Source organism: Kogia breviceps, chromosome 14 (genome assembly GCF_026419965.1).
Source record: "Kogia breviceps isolate mKogBre1 chromosome 14, mKogBre1 haplotype 1, whole genome shotgun sequence".
In the NCBI taxonomy this organism is placed as follows: Eukaryota; Metazoa; Chordata; class Mammalia; order Artiodactyla; family Physeteridae; genus Kogia; species Kogia breviceps.
In genome coordinates, this window is record NC_081323.1 from 22529812 (window position 1) to 22552314 (window position 22503).

The 22503-nt window shown below is 52.9% G+C and overlaps 1 protein-coding gene across 12 annotated transcripts in view; it reads right to left on the reverse strand.

The window, feature by feature from the left end:
* DLGAP4 (DLG associated protein 4) overlaps positions 1–22503 on the reverse strand; it is a 140689-nt gene that overhangs the window by 36752 nt on the left and 81434 nt on the right. For 11 of the 12 annotated variants that reach the window (XM_059037985.2, XM_067012201.1, XM_067012204.1 and 8 more), the window contains one exon: positions 1291–1652. In XM_059037985.2, coding sequence (XP_058893968.1) covers positions 1291–1652 — 362 coding nt within the window. Of the gene's footprint in view, positions 1–761; positions 917–1290; positions 1653–22503 lie in introns of those variants that run through there. The other variant, XM_059037988.2, reaches the window with a different exon arrangement.

Sequence of the window (22503 nt, forward strand, 5' to 3'; positions counted from 1 at the left end):
CTAAACAAAGACCCTGAGACTAGACTGTTTTCTGTATTCCTTAGAATCTCTCCTGAGAGCTGTACAGGACAGGGGCTGGACCCCTTATGAAGGAGCCCAGAAAACAGAATAGTCTCCTGGCTGACTTTCTTCTTGTATATGTGCCAAAATTTTTCCTCTCCAAGAGGCAAGTGCAAGAAATCGGCCAGTGAGCCGTCTCTGGTCCATTCTGCCCCCCTTTGAGTCCTATGTTCCTTCTGTAATTTTGGTGCTTTCTCATCTACTAGGCCATGCCCAACTGTGCAGGGGTGGCTGGGGAAATGGAGATCCTGTCCAATCTAAGCCACAATGCACACCACCTGGACCTCCTTGATCCCCCTCTGGGTTTGGAGGGGCTCTGCCTCCCCCAAGCTCTTAGCTCACTGTAGCTGCCCTCCCTCCCTGCCCTGAGTATGCTCCACTTTAGTCTGGATTTAGAGCAACTCCTGAAAGCTGCAAAGCAGGGCCCAAGTTTTCCCCGCTCAGCTAACAGCAGACAGATTACTGATGTTAAGTGCATGCAGGAGGTGCAATGAAGCAGTGGAGGGGAAGCTGGCGCACCCTGCCCTGCTGTGTGCCCTGGCCATGGGCGCACAGTGAGCCTGGCTTCCTGAAGGGTCTGCTGGCTTTGGCCACTTGGTCCCGGGGAATTATCTGCCTGGATCCGTTCTCACAGAGGGATGCATTGGGACTGACATCCCACTTCTCAATTTGACATGGGCCTGGCACCTCAAGCAACCTACCTGTCCCCAAGGCCCGAGAGGGCTGTGGGCAAAGTTCCCCTTGAGCAACCCCCAAGGCTCCAGGGCCCTGAGTCCTGGGCCCCTGGCCCTCGGCGTCTACGCTCCACGCTGCTCCCACCGCCAGGCGGGGCTGTGGCCTCCGCACCGGAGCTGACCTTGGATCAGAGAACTGTTAGGCCAGTCCCGCCTCCCACGCGTCGGCTGCCAGGGCAAAGGGTGGAGTGAACAGACAGACAGTGGACAGGCAAACAGTGGACAGGAGATGGCTGGCTGAGTGTAACTACATTCACCGGGACAAGCCATCGTCGGAGCAGGGACACCTGCCCACAGCCGCAGAGCCTGCAGCATGTTTGGGCGAAAGTGAGGAAGACGTGACTACGGGTGGAATTTGGTCTGGCCGCTTGGGGCCGACCCCCCAGAATAGACAAACCACCTTTGCCCAAGAGCCCTAGTGGGCCTCCACCAGATGTAATTACACGCAGGCAGGTGCACGGCGTGGGCCGAGGACAGAGTGTGAAAGGGCCCCTACTTGTATTCCTATAGATGACAGTTTCCTTTTGGGAATGGCCTCAGGGTGGGATTCGGAGCTGGTCAGCGTCCCTTGTTCGCTCTTCAAAGCTGCATGTTTTGGGGGTGGCTCAGGGGCCTCAGGGGCTGGGGTGACTCCGCCCCGTGTCACACTGGGCGGCCGGGTACTGCTGTCCAGGCTGTCCGACGAGTTGCTCAGGCCGGACTGGCTCGTCACTTCGCTCTTGTGGTCCTGGCTGTCCAGGTAGGTGTCCTGGGCAGACTCAGTGCTGCTCTGGACCGTGACGGAGATGAACGGCTTTGATGTGGTGCGTGGAGGGACCGGTGGCGGGGTCTTCTTATACGCCACTAGGCACGATGAACCTGCAGATGGGTGAGAGGAGGGCAGGGGAGAAGGTGAGGCCCCAGCCCTCTCGAGCCCCTTTCAGGGCTGAGGCCCTACCTGACCCAACCCTAGCTCTGGCCTCGGTGAGGATTTCTGGAGCAGGAGAATGGGGGTCAGACGCAGCAATGACCAAGACAGACAGACACAGGCCCTGCCCACCTTCATGCTGAGCCGAGGCCAAGTCTAGTGGGGGATGCCCCCATGGACCAAACACACCCTCCACCTGAGTCCCACACAAAGGTCTTACCCATCCGGGGCATGGGCTGGATGGTGACAGCAGAGTGACGGTCAGGACAGCTAAGGAATGGTTAACCTCACTTGTCCTCAAGCTCACCGAGAGACCTACCACTCCCCTGCCCCAGGTCTTTCCCTCCTACCCTACCTTCCCTCCACCCTTGCTTCCTCTGCCTGGATGCCCTCTCCCTGTCTGGTCAGAGACCAACACACCCTTCAGGGCTCAGCTGTCCTTCCCCACATCTTGCCACTCCCACCCCAGCCCTCACCTTGCTATGTGAAAACCCCACACACCAGTCTACCTCCCCCAAGACTCCATCACGCCTGGTCAGACTCTCTGCTCTCCACCAAGATTCAGGGAACCAGGACCCGTCATAGGTGGGAGTTGGTGTCTCAGAGTCCCATTCTGAATCTGGCCCAGGGCTGGCCCGCAGCTGGCTTCGTAAACGCTGAACTTTTTGTTCTGAAACAGGAGGTACTTTTCAAACAGCAGTAGCTACTTGCTGTGAGGGGCCGGGTCACATCCAGTGGCTTTTCTCAGCATCTTAACTCCAACTGCCCTTTCCCCAGTGAGGACTGAAACGAGCCTCTCCCCGGGTGAGGCCCAGCCCGGAAGAGGAACCAGAGGAGTGGCTTTAAGCCTGGCCTTCAAGGGACTGCCAATCGCGGTGATGGCGTGAGGCCCAGTGCCACAGGGGCAGTGACAAGGCACAGCAGAATCCATTCATCGGCTCCTGTGAGATATCACTACGCAAACATCAGAATGACCAAAATAAAAGCTGGTGACAACACCAAATGTTGGCGAGGATGTGGAAAAATGGAATCACTCATTCACAGCTGGTGGGAATACAGAATGATAAACTGTGGAAAACTAAACGTGCAATTACCATACAATCCAACAAGTGCACCTTGGGCATCTATCCCATAGAAATGATAACACCTTCACAACAAACTTATACAGGAATGTTCACGGCAGCTTTATCTGATATAGGCCAAAAGTGGAAACAAGCTCCCCGAGAGACCTACCACTCAATGGGTGAATGGCTGTGGTGCGCCCAGACCACGGAACACCACTCAGAAACAAAAAGAAACGAACCACTGATACAAGCAACTACTTGGATGAATCTCAAGTGAATTACGCCAAAGGGAAAAAGCAACCTCAAGAAGTTACAAATCACATGATTCTATTTATAAAGCATTCTTGAAATGACCTAATTATAGAGATGGGAACAGATTAGTGGTTGGTGGGGAGACTAGGGGGAGAGAGTGGTGGGGAGGCTGGAGGGACTTGGTTATACAAGGGCCACAGGGAGGACCCCAGTGTGTACAAAGTGATGGGAGTTCTGTATCTTGACTGTGGTGGTGGATTCATGAACCTACACATGCAGTGAAACTGTATCAAACTAAATAACCACAAGGTGATACAAGTGAAAATGGTGAAATGTGAGTAAGATTGGTGGGTTGTACCTATGTCAATATTCAGGTTATGATAATTATACTACAGTTTTGCAAGATTTTACCATTGAGGGAAACTGGGTAAAGGGTACACAGGATCCCTCTGTTATTTCCTACAACTGTATGTAAATTATATACAATTAACTAACAATAAAAAATGTAATATAAAAAGCCCATCCATCTGTCTGTTCACCTGATAGACATGTATTAAGTCCGGCCCTGTACTGAGGTCCAGGAAAGCTAGGAAACCCCATCAGCAGAGAAACAGCCGTGACACAACTACTTCAACAGCAATAGAGGCCACAGTAGAAAAGCCCAGGAGCTGGGAGCCGTGTCTTGTGCTTGACCTAGTCTAGGTGACTAAGTGCTCTGGGAGCTCAGAGCCATGAGCACTGCTCCTCCTCTGTACAGAATTTCCCAGTTCTGCTCAGGGATCCCCCCAGACAGACACACCCACAGTCTCTGACTCCCCAACCCAAGAAGGGTGGTGCAGGGGCAGGAGGCAGGGTTTTGGTCTGCGGGAGAAGGACCCTTTAGGGCCCTGCCCCGTGCAAAGGGACAGGCCTGCTCTGGAAGATGAGCTCCTGTGTTCAGCTGGTTGTAAGGCACAGGCTGAGAGCCGAAAGCTGGGCCGCTTACTGAGCTGTGCTCAGCAGCTTTATGGCTTTGTAATTTACGCCTCACGGTGACTCTGTGAGGTGGGGCTATGATTACGCCCACTTTAAAGATGTGGCACACGAGGCTCAGAAAGTTAGACAAGTTGCCCAGAGTTGCCAACAGCAAGTGACAACCACTTCTGTTCGGCTGCACAGCCCACCACACTCCACTCCCCAGGCCTCAGGCCCCACCCCCCTTGCTGGGCTGGCCTGCAGATGTCTGAGGCTTTCACTAACCACTGTGCCCCTCAGCATCCTGCTGGACTCTGGAGCCAGTTTGCAGGGGCACATCCAAGCTGAGACCTGACCACTGGAGGAGGAGGGGCCTAGACTAAAGGCAGAGGCCTGGCTTCCAGGCCCCGACAATGTCCCTGTCCCCCAGTGAACTTTTTAGTACCTTTATCTGTTGAGTGGGGGTGGAGGAGTTCTAACAGTGCACCATATTCACATGGCTCTTGACTAACTCAAAGCATTTTCCCATTTATGCTCTCATTTAAGGGTAAGTATGGAGGCTCCCCTCACTGTGACTGAAAGGGAGTCCTGCTAGGAATCCCTCCTCCCCATTTCCTGAAATTCTACCATTGGAGAGTCATTCCTTTGGTAGTGAGGATCCAAAAGCCAGAAGGCAGCAGAGGACCAGACAAGCCTGAGTTCAGACCCCAGCTCTGTCATATACCAGTTGTGTGGCCACAGGGAGTGATTACATAGGCTACATCACAGAGGTCAAGGCTCAGACAGCCCAGTGCTGGCATGGCTCTGACTAGTTTCTGGTACAGAGGGAGACAGGCCTGGAGGACAGGGGGTGAGCCAAAATTTTACCACTCCCCAGCCACTGGTGGGGAGGCTGGACTGGTTCTCTGACCAGCCAGGGGCAGTCTCCCCCAAGAGCTGGACACCTAGAGCAGCCCATTGAAGCCCATGACCACCAGAGCCCAGCAGAGACACAACTCATTGGGGATTTCAGGATTTGTTTGTTTGGTTGGCCTAAATATCCCAAGGAAGCTTCAGTGGAGTCTTCTGCCCCAGATTAGAAAAGTGAAGCCCTAATCTGCTCAAAATGTTTAAGGGGGGGAATATGCCCCTAAAGGGGGTGGCAGTGAGCATGAGGACCCAGAACTGGGCTCCAAGCCTGGCGGAGGCTGTGTGACCCCAGTCAGGGTCCTGGTCCCCACCTGTAGTGGGGCTAACACTGGCCTGGAGGAGTCAGTCTGTGCAAGGACCTGCCCCACCCAGGAGATAATGGGACTCTCCAAGGGCCTGGACAGAGGACTGACCTTCCAGCCTCTCTCTCAGGGTTGTGTAGGCCAGAGTCCTGCTGACGGAGCCACTCATTAGAGAGAAAGTGAAGTAGAGGGAGGCCAGGCCAGATGGCCAGATGTGAAAGAAGAAAAAGTGAAATCACCTTGGATTCTCTATGTCTCCTGGGGCACAGGTGACAGCCAGACAAGTGGTGTGACTAATGGAGAGGATTTCGGGGCATCTCTCAGCTGTGAGCACTGTCCCCCCCAGGGCCGGAGGATGGGGCCCGACTCTACAGGACAGCTCTCATTTCACAGGCATGAAATGCCAAGAAATACAGGCCAACACCTCCCCCAGCCCCTTCCAACGTGGGGATCCAGACAGTCCGTGTTCCTCACGCCCACCACACTTCCTCCCACCTCGGGGCCTTTACACAAGCTCCTATTTCTGCCTGAAAGGCTTCTCCCAGCACCTCACGTGTTTCAAGTGTCACTTCCTCTAGGAGGCCTCCCCTGACTGCTCCCTACTCTCCCATCGCCCAGGATCTCCATCACAGCGCCCATCACATTTGTCATCAGCTCAGCGAGGCAGTTACTTGCTGATGGTTACAGGCCCGAGGCGGCTGGGGGCTCTGTCTGTCTTGGCACAGCAGGTCATGTCCCGGGCCCAGGGTAATATCTCAAGCATAGAAAGCTCTCAATAAATATTTGTTGAATAAGAAGAAGAACCTCATCATCGCTACAAAAATCCCTCGGTTGCCAAAAATCAAGATTTAACCATAGTGAAGGCTCCCAGCACTTTAGAACCCAAGGTTCTAGTCCCGTCTCAAATTTGGAGCCCTTACGGCTTGGTCCCACTCACCCATCCCTACAGCCTCACCTCCCGCCCTCCGACCTGCTCAGCATGCCCCTTCCAGCTTCACAGAACCCACACACCCTTGGCGAACACACCACACTCTTCAGGTGCCAAAGCCTTTGCACCTGCACCTTTTCTGCCAGAACCCCTCTGCAGCACATCCTTCATGCTTCCCGTCCTCCGGCCAGTCCCTCCACTCTCAGCCCTTTCTGGCCCAGGCAGGGTCTGACTCTCTCCTCTGGAGCACTCAGGGCTGTGGCCAGGTCTCCCACTGAGCGTGTGTCCCATGCGGGTCAGCAGCCAGTCCCCAGTCCAGAGGGTGCACAACCATCATTTGCCAATTAAACCTTAGAGGGAAGCAAGTGCCCCCGAGACCCAAGATGTTGGCCCGGACAGGATGTAACTGCGGTCCTCCCTGCCCTGGGGAGACATTCTATGTGCCACAATTTACACCAAGATGGCATATGGGTCCAACTCTTTGTCCATTCACTCTTGGAAAACTTTCAGATTTGCCCAGGAAGCTTGGGGGTGAACATCACTCCAGGGTGGTCCTTGTGCATATTTTTAAAGATCCTGAGTGAAACATCGCTGAGACACAGCATTGTCTGCACACCGCACAGCTGTGCCCGGGGGCCGCGTGCTTCCCTGCCCTCACCTTGGCCATGCCGGTCCCTCACACCAAGGTTCAGACAGAAGCTGGCTGTGTGATGCCACCTGCCCCTGGCCCCAGACATCCAGCCCAGCCTCCCTGCCCCACTGTGCACAAGACCTTGCTTCTTCTAAGCAGAAGCTCATTTCTGCCTTCTGCCTTAGATTTTATCCTGCAAACTCTATTTTTCAGGTCAGAATGAATTTGTTTCCACATCTTGTTTTTTTAATGTCAAGGCGTATAAGATGGCCAATCAGAGCTTCAGGTGCTCAGAGTACTGGCTGTGGCTCCATTTCCCCAGCAGCCCCAGCATGCTAGCCTCCTGCAAGTGCCTTGGAGGCCCAGCCCAGTCCTCACGTCTGCTGGCTCCCAAGGGCCCGAGCTTGGCAGGGGTGCTGAAGGAGAAGCGGCCTAAACAGTGTAGGAGCCATGGCTGCAGGCTTTACATAAGAGGCAGTGGACCCATGCAAGATCCCACGTGAATGGAGCTGGCCTCAGAGCCAGAACCCCCTCAACTCCTTTGCTGGCTCTGACCGGTTTGTAGGAGGAAGGGCTGAGAGCCTATAAGAGCCCTCCTTCTCTCACCCGACAAGTAACCTGTCAAACCACGCAGCTAAATTGGGGAGCTCACTTGTGTGCTACGGTTAAAGCAGAACTCACGGCTCCCACCCACCCAGCCTCAAAATCCTCCCTCCTTCCCTGTTTCTTCCCCCAAAGCAGGGGAAGCTGGGAGAGAATTCCAAGCAGCTAAGTCAGGATGGGGGACAGAGTGACCTCTCAGAGCCACTTTCCTGCTGACGGCCCATGTGCCCTCTACTTTCCCCCTCTGCCAGCCTGGAATCCACCTCCCTCACTTAAGAGTAACAACATCAAACTTCAATTTCAAACACCAGCAAGAGAGACTGGCAGCACCTCTTACCCCAGCATCCTCCTGGGGCTCCTCCCCACTGCCCACAACCAGTGGTTCCCTACCTGCCTCCCCATCCTTTCCTTCTCCCCCCCTCTAGAGCCAGCCTCCCCTAGACGCTCCACACTGCTGCTCCCTGGCCCCTTACCCTCCTATCTTACCTTTCCTGTCCCTCTTCCACCCTGGCCAATGGGCCACTTGAGGAATCCAATCACGCCACTGCTTTGAAACCTTCCTATGGTGCCACCCACCCACCCACCCAATGGAACTGGAACAAGCCCTTCAGTGGAGGCACTCAGGGCTTCCAGAATCTGTACCTGCCTCAGACCCCAAAGTCCATAGGAGCCAAGAGGTTACAAAGGTGTCTGGGAAAGACGAAGCCACAAAGCTCAGGGAGTCCGGCCACAGCCTTGGAGCCCTGCCCAGAAGGGGTGCACTCAGGATGCCCTCCTGTTGGTATCAGTGCCAAAGTTAACAGTGCTACTGATCAAGCACTCCATCTACACTCAGTCCTCATTCTTCATGATTCTGTATCCGCGAATATGCCTACTTGCTAAGACTCATACTCGTGGGGCTTTTTTTTTGCGGCCACTTGCAGACATGAGCAGAACTTGAACATCTGAGTTTCCCAACACACAGGTTCCCAGCTGAGGCTGAACAAGGCAACACTGCCTTCTTGTTTCGGCTCATACTGTAAACAAGCACCCTTTTCCTGGTCAATGTAGTGCTGTGCTTTCACATTTTTGTGCGTTTTTTTGTTGGTGGTGATTTCTCTACTTGAAATGGCCCCCAAGTACAGTGCTGAAGTGTTGTCCAGTGTTCCTAAGTGCAAGAAGGTTGTGATGTGCCTTATGGAGAAAACACGTGTGTCAGATAAGCTTTGCTCAGGCTTGAGTTACAGTGCTGTCGGCCTAGATCAGTGTTAATAAATCAACAATATATTAAATAAGGTATCTTTAACAGAAACCTTGGTGCTTTGTGCTGGTAGCGGGTGGAGACGCAGGGACTCTGCATTTCCCGTAGGAGCAATGGTTCAGTATTTGCTAATACAGTGTTTGTGAGACACTATGGATGTGAGCACCGTGAATAACGAGAATGGACTGTACTTTGGCCAAATGAACCCTCAGAACAGATATGTGAGGTAGGTTTGTCACTGCCCTGTTTTCTAGGTGAGGCTCAGAGAGGTGGAGAGACTCGCCTTCTAGCCAGGCAGTGTTGGGGCCAGGGCTTGAACCCAGGCTGCCTGAAGCCTGACCCCTACCCTATGCCCCGCCCACTGTGCTAACTCCATAAGGGACATGTAGAGGCAACAGCCTTGAACATGTCAACTGTTTCACCCAGAAAATGAGGTGTGACTCCCAATGTGCTCTGAGTAGAATTCAAAGAGATGGCAGACATGAAGATGTTTGTAATCCTGGGGTGGCCCCTGTGATTCCATCTACAACGGTTTCTCGATGAAGGAGAGAGTGATCACCTTTTGGGGGACAGCTGGGGACCTTTCTGGAAGACATGAAGGTTGACTGGGTCCAGCAGGATGGACCAGAGTCACTGAGGGGCAAGGAAATGCAGGGCTTTCAGGTGGAGGGATGCTCCGAGCAAAGGAGCGGGGCAGCACAGCCCAAGGCATGGGAAGACAGATTTGAGCAGGGCATGGCTCGGCAAAGTGGCATTTAGGTAATTTAGCTGGTGAAGGGAAGCCAGGGAGGCCTGAGAGAGGGCTGCCTCCTCTTGGACAGGGTCCGTGGCTTCCTGGGGCCGCTTGGACACTGGGAATAGTGGTATCTTCTTCCTGCCCACAGCATCCCTCACAAAGTCCCTCCAAACTGGCCTGCAGTCAGAGGATTTACAGTACGCAGACCTGACTGCAGCTGGAAGGGCGCATTGCCTCCTTTCTCAATAGCCCGGCACAGCAGGCAGCTCTGCGTGAGGTGCCAAGGCCATCTCAAGCTCAGTGTATCCAGAATGAATCCGAGCCTCTCCTCCCCACTGTCGGCCTTGCTCTCCTAGAGAGGGGACCCCCATGCACTCCATTAAACACTCCAGAAGCCTGGGGAGTCCTGCCTCCCGCTTCCCAGGCCTCTCCCATCTGTAAGGCTTTGCCCCTCCCCAACAAAAGCGCATGTCACAGAGACGGGCTTCTCTCTACCCCACCACCCTGGTCTAGGTTTCCACTTTCTACCCTCTGGCCTCCCTGCTTTGTCGGTGACCCAACTCACGCACAATCACTCTCCAGAAAGCAGCCTGAGGAGTTTTTTAAAAGTACAAATTGGATTAATGCTTCCCTTTTCTAAAGCTTTTCAAAGGCTCCCCACTCCATGGAGTTGCCCACCTTGGCCTACTACAGGCACCGCCCCCTTCTCCAGCCTCAGTTCCTGCACTTTCCCCTTGTTGATTCCATTCCAGTCACACTGCTATTCCCCAAACACTCCAAGCATGCGCCGCGACCTCAGGGCCTTTGAACCTGCTGTTCCCTGCCCAAGATGATCCCCACCCCCACCTCTGCACACCTACTCCTTCCCATCCTGCTCTCATCTCTGCTTCCCACTCAGGTCTCGGCTCAGGGGTCATGTCCTCAAGGAGGACCTCCCAGACCACCCTGTGTAAAGTTGCTGTTCGTCCTTTGAGGATCCCGTTTATTTCATCGAGCACTGATCAACTTACTGGTTCACTTGTCTTTTGTCTCTCTCCCCTACCAGACAGAGATCCTGGGTATCTAATACAGATTGCTGAGGGTGGGGACCCTGAATACCTTATAGAATTAAGATGCTTTCCCAGCACCAGGCCCGATACATGGCTGGGCTCAGTTAAGTATTTATTGAATGAATGAACAACCCCCTATTTGACAGTTGGAGAGACTGAAGCTCAGGGAAGAATGATTTACTCCTGACTCTGAGTCGGAATCTAATGGCCAGTGTGAGTGCTTTGAAAAGCTCCCTTCAGGTCAGCTCCCAACACACATACACATATGCGGGCCCACGCACGCGCGCGCGCGCACACACACACACACACACACACACACACACACACACACACACACTATAGGAGCACAATCTGGTGGGAGGTAAAGCTTGGAGCAGCTCTGCTTGAAGTTCGGCAATGAAGCTGTGGGAACGAGAGCGCAATAAACCCTAAGCACTGGGCATCAGAAACAATTTGAAAAATAACCATTTCTGAAAGGTGGCAGAGAAAGTAAGTAAGCAGTGCTTCCGGCAACATCTTCCAGGCAAGGCATATCGTATGTACAGATTTAAAAGAATCATGACTGAGTGAGTCCTGGGCCAGGTACTACTTTATTCCAGACACAGGCCTGGGAGGGGAGATAATCATCACTGATGTTTTATAGATGAGAGAACAGCCTTTTAGCTTCTAACAGTGGCCGTGCTCTGTGAGGCTGTGGTCGACTGTGTACCTTGCACAGGGTCTAATCCTTTCTGGGCCTTAGTTTCCCCAGCTAAGTGGGTTGGCCTTGAATGGGCGTCACGAGTTTAAACGTCCACAGGAGATCATGCATCTACCCCCTCTGGCCCACAGCTGTCATGTGGAGACCTGGGTGAGAGAAGCCAGAAATCTGGACTTAAAAATAAATAAATAAAACCTCTAAACTTAAAAGTGGAGTTAGTTATTATTTCTTTTAAAAATGGAGTTAGTTAATTCTAAGTTTTAAAAAACACTGGGCAGGTACGTGCCTGCCTGCTAACGTGGCCCATGGCACACAGGTTTGTGACTGCTGGAACAGCTGTCCTCAGACCTCCTTGCTCCTTCTGGAGCTCCAGCCCCTCTCCCTCTGCTCCCCAGGAAGCCGGTCCACAAGAACCTGCCCCTTGGAAAGGCAGGAGACCTTTGGCAACCTTGAAATCGAGGCAGCCGGAGGCCCTTCTGGTGGTGTCTCAGGTCTGCGGGGCAAAAGCAGAGAAGCCCCTTCTGGTCGGCAGGCCAGTTCTGCTTGCAGGCTCTTGGCACCAGGGCGCAGGTGGTGGGAGAGCCCCATCCAGAGCACAGATGGCCGCCCCCCTTCATGGACCTAGAGTAGCTGCCTGAGAGGGACCAGCTTGGTTGCTGGGACAACACCCTTCGCCCCCTCCAGAGACAGCTGCTCCTTAGAAGCCCTGTTCACACACCAGTTGGGGTCAAAGGTATGAGGTGGCTCTGTCCTGACACGTTCAGGCCAGAGGTGCTGGAGGACGGGGTTAAGCAATGCCCTCCAGATGGACCCACAGTTCAGGTCAGCTGATTCTCTGAGGACGGGAAGCTGCCGGTCAGGAGACTTCACAAGCTCCCGGGCATCTCCCCTGACTGAGGGCTGGCCATGAACTGGCCTAGCATGAAAAGCTTTAACTGTATTCGCTCATCAACTCTTCACCAGGCCTATCACTCCCACTTCAAAGAGGAAAAAATGAGGCCCAGAGAGAAGTGAACAGCCCCAGGTCACACAGCCAGGATTTGAGCTCAGGCTTTCTGATTCCAGAGCCAGCACTTGTAGCTGCTGCCTCACCACACTGACCAGGGCTGGAGTTAGGTGCACTTAGCAGGGCCTGGCTGAGATTCTGGCCAGGCCAGTTCCCCAGTCAGGACCCTAATCTTGGGTCCTCATGCAGGGTTTGGCGATATCCTCTGAGTGGGTTAGATGGTGGCTGTCTCAGCTCTGCTGGCCATGGGGTCAGAGGCCTGGTGCCCCTGGACCAGAACCCCAGCACGTGGAAGAAAAAGGCGGTCCTCCCTGCCTGTGATCACTGCCACCCACCACCCTTCCTCAGGCGCTTCTCTTCTGGATGTGCAGTCCTGGACACGCTGACCCTCCACCAGAAACACCAGAACCCCTGACGTGGTTTCCCAGTCACTCAGGACTTCCTCAGTTTGGCTAAATCTCACTACAACCTCAAGGCAGAGCGCAAAGAGGTGAGGCCACTTGCCCCAGGTCACACAGCTGGCTGATGGGGTACTGGGACTGGAACGAGGATGTGAAACCTCCAAATTCTAGGGTCCGAGGAGATAGTAATTCCAGTGACTTTCAAACCAGGTTCTGGGAGCCCTCAAGAGGGCCTAGGGAGGCTTTTTGACTCCCACCCCCCGCCAGGGCCCTCAGAGCACCTCCATTTTCTTTTTTTCCTCCATATGGTATTTTGGGATCCACCAGACTAATTCAACCTCCTCATAGTACAAATGAGGAAACTGAGGATCAGAACGGCAAATGTACTCCCTGAGGATCAGGTGGCAGAGCAGGGACCTTGCCTGGGGCTCCCAGTGTGGGGGTGTTTCCCCTGACTCCCAGCCTGGAGACCACCAGCTCCAGGCATTCAGGGAGGCACCCACCTGTGGCTGAGCCCCACCTCCTCCTGCCCCTGACCAGGGGACCCCAGACGGCATGCTGTTTCTCAAAAAACATTTCCACGAATACTGCGACCATATCCAGTAAGCAACCTGTCAGGCAACATTCACCCCTCGCCGCCCGTTCTGTGCTGGAATCTGCTGCAAATGTCCTTTTATTTATCCCCAGAGACCTGCCGGCAGAGCCAACTCTGCCGGCAGCTCTGCTGAGGCTCCTGCCCTACCCCTCAGGATACCTTATTACCACCACCCCTGGGAGTCCAAGCTTGAAAGAGACACCAGCTTCCAAGCAGCAGTTCCTGAATCATGATTTTCTCGTACATTAAAGCTATAAACACTAGTAGGGAGTGCTGATGAGGAGAAGATGGCCAGAGTTACAGGGCTGCTATGGTGGTTCCAATCCAACACAAAAACTTGACGTGTACAGCCCCTGTCTGGCCTGGTGGAGGAGTAGGGGGTGTGGAGAATCCAAGATTTGGCTTTTCAAATACTATTTGACTTTTCAAATACTGGCTCTAGCACGTGGACCTTGTTGTGGTCTTTCCAAAGCCCTAAGGTCCCAGGAGCCCAGCCTGGGAAGTACTACTTAGAAGAAAGCCTCAAAAACCACCCTCACTTCTGGAAGGCTGATGTCAAACCCTAGTAACGGGTCACTAAAGCCTGGCTTTTGACAAGCTGTCACAGGGGCCCACATCCAGTGTGCAAAGCCAGACACTGCCAGGCCCTGTGCACCTCGATTGCCGGCCTCTTTCATTGTTCTGAATGACCAAGCAGATCCCAGAATAGAAAGACGGTGTTAACAGGCTCATTCACTGTGCCTGCAGTGACAGGTGGCATATCGGGTGTCAGAACCTGGAGCCAAGAACCCTGGGCGGCCAAGAGATGGTTTGAAATGAACAGAGCAGAAGTGAATGGGGAAAACCGTGAGGTTCAGCTCAGGTCAGCCCAGGCCAGGCCGCCTTCCCTGGTGCCAGGCCTGGGGGCAGGGACAAGGGTCCAGTCCTTAGAGCTTATGTTAAGATTTTGAGTTCAGGATCCCAACTTGGACAATTACACAGAAAACAGACATGTGGGAAAATGTCTTAGCGACTCTAGTTGATCACAGACACGGTCTGAGGCTACACTGACAGAGAAGGTGCAGGACCGGGGAGGGGGCAGCCCCACTGAACTCTGGATAATGTTGTGGGTACTGTTGGCGATTCTGGACAAGGGACACTGCCAAACTGGAGCCCGATGAGAAGGGGAGATGTCTCTAATCCATCCTCCCATTACGACAAGTAGGCCACGAACTGGGCTCTGGGTGGGCACTAGGGACCCACCCAGTGTTAGTAGTCCTCAGACCTCAAGAAACTCACAATAAAGTAAAACTCCACCGACTGGGCGTAGCTGCATGGACTACTGCAGGAGAAAGCCTGGGACTGACTGGACAAGAGTGCTGCGACTGACTGGTGATGTCTGTCACAGATTTGCCACAGATGGGGTGTGACACATGTGTGCCATGAGCCATGCCTAGTCTAACACAAGGGAGGAGGTGCTTAGAGAGACTGGAGTAGTAGCCTGGAAAAGAGGGGATTCAGAAGGGCATGGCTACTGTCTTCAAATACCTAGGAGACTGCCACATACACTGTCCATGTGGTCCATTACAGGTCATTACAGCACAACCAGAGGGGGGATAGGAAGGTGGGGGTTAAGGGGGAGCAGGTTTTGTCTCATTATAAGGAGGCAGTTTCTACGGGGCAGAGCTGCCTAGGAGGTGATCAGCTAGGCTAGACACAGGCACGATGGATGCAGGGAGGGACTCAAGCCCCCGCGGGTGACCTTTAAGATTCCTTCGAGGCCTGAGATGTTTGCTCTTTCTCTGCCTGCCTACTTCACACTCAGTAATGGAGGTGACATCAGACATCATTTCTGTGTGTGTGACATTCACAGTTCAATTTCTTTCTTTCTTTTTTTTTTTTTTTTGGCCTCGTGAGAATTGTTACCAACTAGCAGAAGAGAGGGAGGAGAAGGTTCAGATGGCCTAGCTACAGGGGAAATGATGGGAGGACTAACTCTAAGGTCTAAGGCAGGACGGTCAGAGCTTAACACACCTTCCTCTGGACAGTCAAGCAGCACAGAGCTCCTACCTAAGATGATAAACCCATCCTCAGCACAAGAGACCAGCCGACACTGGCTTCCCTTCCCCCCCGCCCCCCACCATACCTGCTGCTGAGTTACAGAAGTGGCCTGTAGGTCAGGAGGCCCTGAGTGTGAGCACTGTTCCTGCACTCACTCACTGTATGACTAAGGCTCCCCGGGCCTCACTCTCACCCATCTGTAAGATGGGAACAATACTGGCTCGCCCTGTTCGCTGCCCTAGGGCTGCTATGAGACTCTTTTGGGAAGACAGGTGGGAAAGGGCTTGGCAGGTGAGGAACTATCATTACAATCACTTGAGGGGCCCAAATATCTGAGCAAGGGGCCTACAGAGCAGCTGCCTGATTCTAGGCCTTCCAAGGACTCCACGTGCCAGAAGCTGGGGGTTTCTGGCCTGGGGCAGGTCAGGAAAGTTCAGTGCCCTGAGGACCACAGCCGACCCCCCCCCCATACCGCATCTGTATCACTATTCTAATATTTTAGGGTAGTGACCTCTGGTGCCCCTGCCTTGCCAAGCACCCCTCTAACTTCTCTCTGCCACCCTCTTCATGCCAACGCCCTATGTTCCCAGCGTCCGGGTCTTGGCAAGGCTGCTCCCCGCCCGCAATGCCCCTCCTCCTCCCTAATCCCATCGCCTCTTCTGGGTCTCCGTTCCAGCATTACTCCCTCCAAGCCTTCCTTGACTGTCCTTCCGCACCCGCCAGGCACCCCTCACTGGGTCACGCCCCAGGTTTAGAGGTGCCACAGGCCGCTGCCGTCACACTGTTTTACAGGCCTGTTTACTTTTCCCCTTCTCCGTTTAGACCCTGAGTCCCCTGAAGGCAGGGACTGCAAGGTTCCCATGCCTGTGGCACCCAGAAGGGGTGCCCAGGCAAATGCCTGCTGCCACTTACGAGGTGGGACCCTGTCTCTGACTTCACCCCAAAAGTGAGACAGGCCTGCAGGGCCTTCCCCCAGAAGACTTGAGAATGCAGCAGTAGGGAAGTCTGTAAGGGGCAACTTGGCAGGCAAAAGACAGAGGTGCTGGGACAAGCAGGGACTATAGGCCTCCCCCTCATATGCCTCCATAACCTCCATACTCAAGTTTTCTCCCAACCACCTCTAAAAGCACAACATGGTGACATTTGGGAAGATCTTTTTAAAAGAAGACCTCCCCAAGGGTAAGTCACCAGCACCCCGCAACTGTAAGGACTCACTGAATATTAGCGACTAATCGTCATAGTTACCGGTGTTTACTGCCTGCTCAAGCATCGCTGGCTACTGCCCTGGCCCAGTCACTGTCCGAGGTCCTTATATTTGATTCCCACAAGGAGATGTTTTCACCATCGCCCCTTGTGCTGCTGAGGAAACGGAGGCTCAGAGAGTTTGAGGGATTTGCTCAGCGTCACACAGCAAGTGTTCTATCTGCTAAGTGAGTGCAAACCTTCCAGGTTTCAGTCTCCAGAACCCAACCTTCACAGCATCCGGTCTCACAACAAAAATGCAAGTTGGCTGACAAGGAGGCTGACACACACATTCCTACAAAGCTTAGAAATCACCATAGAAAGACAAATTTGGTCTCTCCCTTCTGCTGGCAGACTCTGACTAGAATGCACTTTTACAAAGACCTCAAGCCCAAGCCAGCATCCCAAAGAGCATCTGAAGAAAGCGGACTTTACCTTGACAACTTCTACCCCTCTGGGAGCTGCTCTGCCCTGTTTTTACAAGCATACTAATCACCTCCCCAGGCTTCGGGCTGTCCTACCAGGCCCTTTTCCTCTCTCACAAAGAGACCTGTGACATCACTTGCTCCTCAAATGGTCCCTTCCCCTCCTAGGACTGACACCCATCTGTAAAAGTTGGGCACTGCACTAGGTTGTGGATGGCACAGGTTCCAACAGGTGTGCTACTTCTGGTTAATTGGTAGTACCTGCCTGTGTTAAGAAGGATCCTGAAGCTGTGTCCAGGCTCCATGCAGCCACCACGGGCGCTGGAACCAACACTGCCTCTGTGGGAAAAGCCCTCCTGGGAGATGAGCAGCCTTTTAAAAACTCTGCTGGAGCACAGCCACATAAAGCTGAGAGTTGCAGTGTGCATTAACTTGGAGAGTTAACCAAGAGTTCATTATTTACAGATGAAACCTACTCTCCCTTTCAAATATACCTCCTTAAAATGGACTAATGAATGAGTTACGTGGAGTAGTTAAATTCATATAGACAGAAAGTAGAAGGGTGGTTTCCAGGGGGTAGGGGAGGAGGGAATGGGAAGTTGTTTAATAGGTACAGAGTTTCAGTTTTGCAAGATGAAAAGAGTTCTGGAGATGGAGGGTGGTGATAGTTGTAAAACAATGTGAGTATACTTAATACCAGTGAACTGCACACTTAAAAATAGTATAAGTGGTAATTTTCTTTTTGGTCGTGCCATGCAACATGCGGGATCTCACTTCCCCAACCAGGGATCGAACCCTGCAGTGGAAAGTGGATTCTTTACTACTGGACAACTAGGGAAGTCCATGTGGTAAATTTTTATGTGCACTTTAACACAGTTTTTAAAAAAAATGGGTTAGTGCGGAGTCTACTGAGGAACTCTCTAAAAACGAGCTCCAGCTATCAAACTGATTTTTCACCCCAAATCCAGAAGTCACAAAATAAAATATTGAAAGCTACTTTAAGCATGAATTTTTTGATTTCTGGTTTGACTTAAATGTATTTGTGAGCAGGGGCTGATTTATAATCTGCTACAATCTCTTTCCTGAGATTCAGGGAATAGAAATAAAAGAAAAAGAAAGAATTCAAATAGAAAATCAAAAAGACTGGAGGTCTACAAGGGTAGAAATGGATGTGTTAGTATCAGAACCTTGGAAAGGAGTCGGATGGGAGATTGTGTGGAGGTTAAAAAAATTAAAACTTAAAAAAGAACTATAAATATATTGCATAACATTATAGAAAACAGTTAAAAAGTGATTTTAATCCCATTGCCCTAACACAATTACTGTTACATCATTCTATACCCGAACTTTTAAACTGTGATCATTTTGGAATGGCAATCTGGCTAAAAAGAAAGAGCAACTTCTGCGCTGGCTTTCTTAAACAAAAGCAGTCCGTAGAACAGAAAGAGTAGTGAATCAAGACTTCAAATCTTGATTAAGCTGTGTGACTCTGGACAAGTCACTTTACCTCTCTGTTCCATCATTTCTAAAAATAGCAGTAATAACTGCAACCCGCCTCCCTTAGCAACAGAAGCAACAGGGCTTTGTGAATTGTGAAGCAGTCTGTGAAAGGGCATTAGCAATAAGTAGGGAGTGCTGAAGAAGCCTTTTCTTGATGACTAATGATCAGTATGAAAACCTGATGATGATGATGATGATAATAATAATGATGACGATGTAAGTGTTCAGAAGCTCTGATGTTAATTTTATTTTGTGTGGGTTTTTTTTTTTTTTTTGCGGTACGCGGGCCTCTCACTGTTGTGGACTCTCCCACTGCGGAGCACAGGCTCCGGACGCGCAGGCTCAGCGGCCATGGCTCACGGGCCCAGCCGCTCCGCGGCACGTGGGATCCTCCCGGACTGGGGCACGAACCCGTGTCCCCTGCATCAGCAGGCGGACTCTCAACCACTGCGCCACTGGGGAAGCCCTGATGTTAATTTTAAAACAAAAATCACCTGTAATACTTTCGTTATCACACCTCTGGGTGAGCAAAGCTGTTGGCCTCAGACCTACCCAGGCTCGCCAAGCCCAGCCAGGCCCTGCGTGACCTTGCAAGACCCTTCCAGACATAACCCAAACCTCTCCCAGTTCCCTAAATACACCAAACACTTTATACCTCAGGGTCTTGCCCCCTGCTGTTCCCCAGTCTGCCTTAACTGCCTCCTTCCCATCCCCCACCCCACCTTCCCTGAGACGCTCTCCCCATCTTCTCTGAATTAGTCCCTCTCAGCAACTATGTTTCCTTCAGGACTCATCCCAATTAGACAGTATGCTGTGTGTCGGTACCTGCTTGAATGGGGTCTCCAAGCTGGATGAGGTCTCCAAGCTCCATGAGGAAAGAGACCAGGTTTGTCCTGTTCCCTCCCCTTCCCCTGGCTCAGCACCTGGGATGAATGGCTGATGGTTTGGGAAGAGAAGTGGAGGTGGGGTGGGGAGGCGCTGGCTGGGATGAACCCAAGTCCTCTTCCCCTGGACTGCCCCCACACACTGCCGCGTGCACCCCCTCTGAGAAGACTGCTGGGGCAGCAGTAGCAGGGGCGGCCCTGCCTTTATAGGTGCTGTCAGACAAGCCCCGCCCCCCAGGCAGATGCCTCCTGACTGCTACCATGCTCTGTGCAGGGCCAACAGGTACATCATGAAGCGTGGGAAGCTTGGGAAGGCAAGAAAGTTCCAGGAGAGCCTTGAACTATTACTGTATTCACAACACACTCAAGAGCGGACTCTTCACTGCAGTCCCCAGCAGGATACTGCCCAATGGAGTGATGACCTTGCCGAGATAAACCCTGACTCTGAGTGCCTGGTGGACTCTGACGGCCCTGGGCAGGCTTCTCTAGCCTGACCTCAGCTTCCCAGGCCCCTGGACAACCAGTCCCTGCCTCCCCTCCCAACCCCAGGGAAGCCTCCCCTAAAAATCTCCATCCACTTGGAGCCTACCCAGCTTTTGAGGTCCTGAAGGTCACCTCCTCTCTAAAGCCTGCCTTGATTCGCTGCACCTTCCCCATCAGAGCACCACACTCAAAAAAGAGCCATCGAATGATTAACTCCTCTCCAAATACCAAGTGCACCTGCATCTTTCCAAACATGGGACATGCACAGCCTTTAAATATTTCAAGTCTTCTGTCTCCCCTTGGATATCAAGAAGAGCAGGGGCAAACATTTCTTAAGTGCTTCCTCTGTGCCTGGCACTGTCCTGAGCGCTTTACACACACACATTCTCTCTCTTGTCCTCGCGCAGTGACTCAGGTAATATCACCTCTATCTTGCAGGTGAAGAAACGGAGGCCCAGAGAGGTTAAGCAACTTGCCAAAGCCTCACAGCACCAGGTGGCAGCTCAGGATCTGAACCCCGGCAGCATGATTCCAGGGCTATGCTCTTAACTATGGGGCTGCCCGACCATTGGTGTGTGGGCTTCCGTACACAGTTGGGCTTTGTAAGTGCCAGGTTCTGCCACCCAGGGGAGCAGCGTGGCTAGCTGTGGATCATCAGTGCAGTCACTCAGCCACAACTTCCAGATCACCTACTTTGTGTTCAGCGTGTGCTGTCAGGGAGTGGACTTGAAAGAACACAGCTCTGCGCCTGGGGACCTTGGGATTATGCAGAGCAGAGGAGAGGTAGACGAAAATCCTATTCGCTGAAGCAACAAAATTGCTACCATTATCTGCTTTGGCAAGGCTGAGAATTTCCTCAGGAAAAGCACAGAGAAACAGGAACTTGAGACCCCAGCTAGTTAGGCAACGGCTAATCTTTGAAGTACACAGGCGAACTAAACTTGTGTTATGATTTTGGTCTCACGGGGGACCAAAATCTATTCGGCTGAACAGCAGAGCTAGAAGGAGCTAGAGCTCCTGCCAAGAAACAAAGGGGGATTGAGGCCCAGAGCCGGGAAGGGGCTTGTCCGAGGCCACCTATCAACTGGAGAAGCACGGCTCCGCTTCCCTTACACCCTGTGCTCTCCAAGTCCCTGGGACTGCACCCAGGACAGAAGGCTTTCAGGCCATCTGCGTCCTTAAGAAGAAACCGCCAGGGGGTGAGGTAAGTGCATACAGTGACCGAAAGTTTAAAAGTTTTCTCAGTAGAGACAGGACGTTAGCTCTTACCTTCAGGGAGAGTGGAACTGTTCTGTGAAAGCTGGATTTGGGAAGCCAGTGTTGATGTCCCAGGTCAACACAGGCCCACCTCCAGCCCAGCCCTGCCCGAGAAGGACAGGAATTTCAAAGGCAGTAGCTCCCCACCTGGGGCCACACCCAGGTGAGGCTGACTTTACCAGGGAACCCGTGGAACTGGCTGTCTCCCACACAGGGGCAGGCCAGGCCAGAAGGCCACCGCCGGTCTGCAGCCTGGCGCCTCTCCCTGTGGGGTTCCACCCGGCCCCCACCCCAGCCAGGCCTCCAGAACAAGGGTGGGAACTAGTGGGGAAGAGGCCTGCTCCTCTCCTAGTGAGGCCTAGCGAGGTCCCCCGGGGCCCACCCCAGCCTGGGCTGGGTCTGAAGCGGCTGCTTCCTGCTTTACCTTTTTCTTTCACTTTGGCTTTAACCCCAAAGTGAAACTAAAGACTGGGACGATGTGGGAAAGATGGTGAGAGTTAAGGCCTGAACACCTAGCTTCTCATCCCAGTGAGGCTGCTGACTCGCTGGGAAAGATGTGAGGAGGCCCTCAACCCCCTGCCTCGGTCTCTCCGTTGATAAAATAGGAGGGAGGAACTCGGTTAGTGCTTTAAAGTGTCATTTTTAATTAGAAAAAAGATGGAACGTCCCCTTCCTCATCGCTGCCACCACTGAGGACTAAAAAGGAGCTGCAGAATTGACCAGAGGGGGACCCAAAAGGGCCTTCCTGTTGGCTTGGAGGAGGAGGCAAACTCTGGCCGCTGTGTGGAGACCTTCCTGGTCTCTCTGACTACCTCTCCCCAACCTGTCAACTCAACTCCTTTATCCTGAGCAGCCCCTGGGGCAGAGCAAATTCAGGAAGACCCCAGGGACGAGCTTGACCTGGTCTTAGCACAGCAAGAGGAGCCACCAACAGCTGCCTGAAAACTCCCCGCCTGAGGGCTGACCAGGCCATCTGCTAAGACCCAGGACTAAGACAGCATCCCACCCGGGACAGGTCCAAACTTCACTCTCTGCTGACCCCAGGGTGCCTGGCACAGTCTAGCTAAGACCATTGTAATCTGTTTTACGGTGTTTTCCCACTGGCTGGTTTACCAAATCTCCCCTCTAGGCTGGTGACATGAGAGATGCAGGGATGAGCCTCTCCACCTCTCAGATGAGGAAAACTGAGGCTCAGAAAGGCACAGGGACATTGTGGCCAAGCCAGCACTGGATTCAGGAGCTCAGTAAATATTTGCTGGATGAATGAGCTCCATGGCCCAGCTGTTGCCAAGCAGGTGCGGCACACACCAGAGAAGCACAGGAAGGAGGATACAGTGTATGTGTGTGTGTGTGTGGGGGGAGCATCCCTCCCTGGAGACCAAGTCACAAACAGGTCCCCAGGTACCTGTAACAGAATCCCCTCCCCCCAGTCCTGGCTCCACTCCTGATGTCCCTCCAGCTCATTTCTTCCCTTCAACCCTCACTTCCTCCCATCTGCACCTTACTCTGGAGAGATCTCATTGGCCGAGAGCTTCTGAGTGAAGACTGGCCAGCCTCCTTCCCCTCTCTCGGCTGGATTAGTATGGATTAGTACCTTCAGT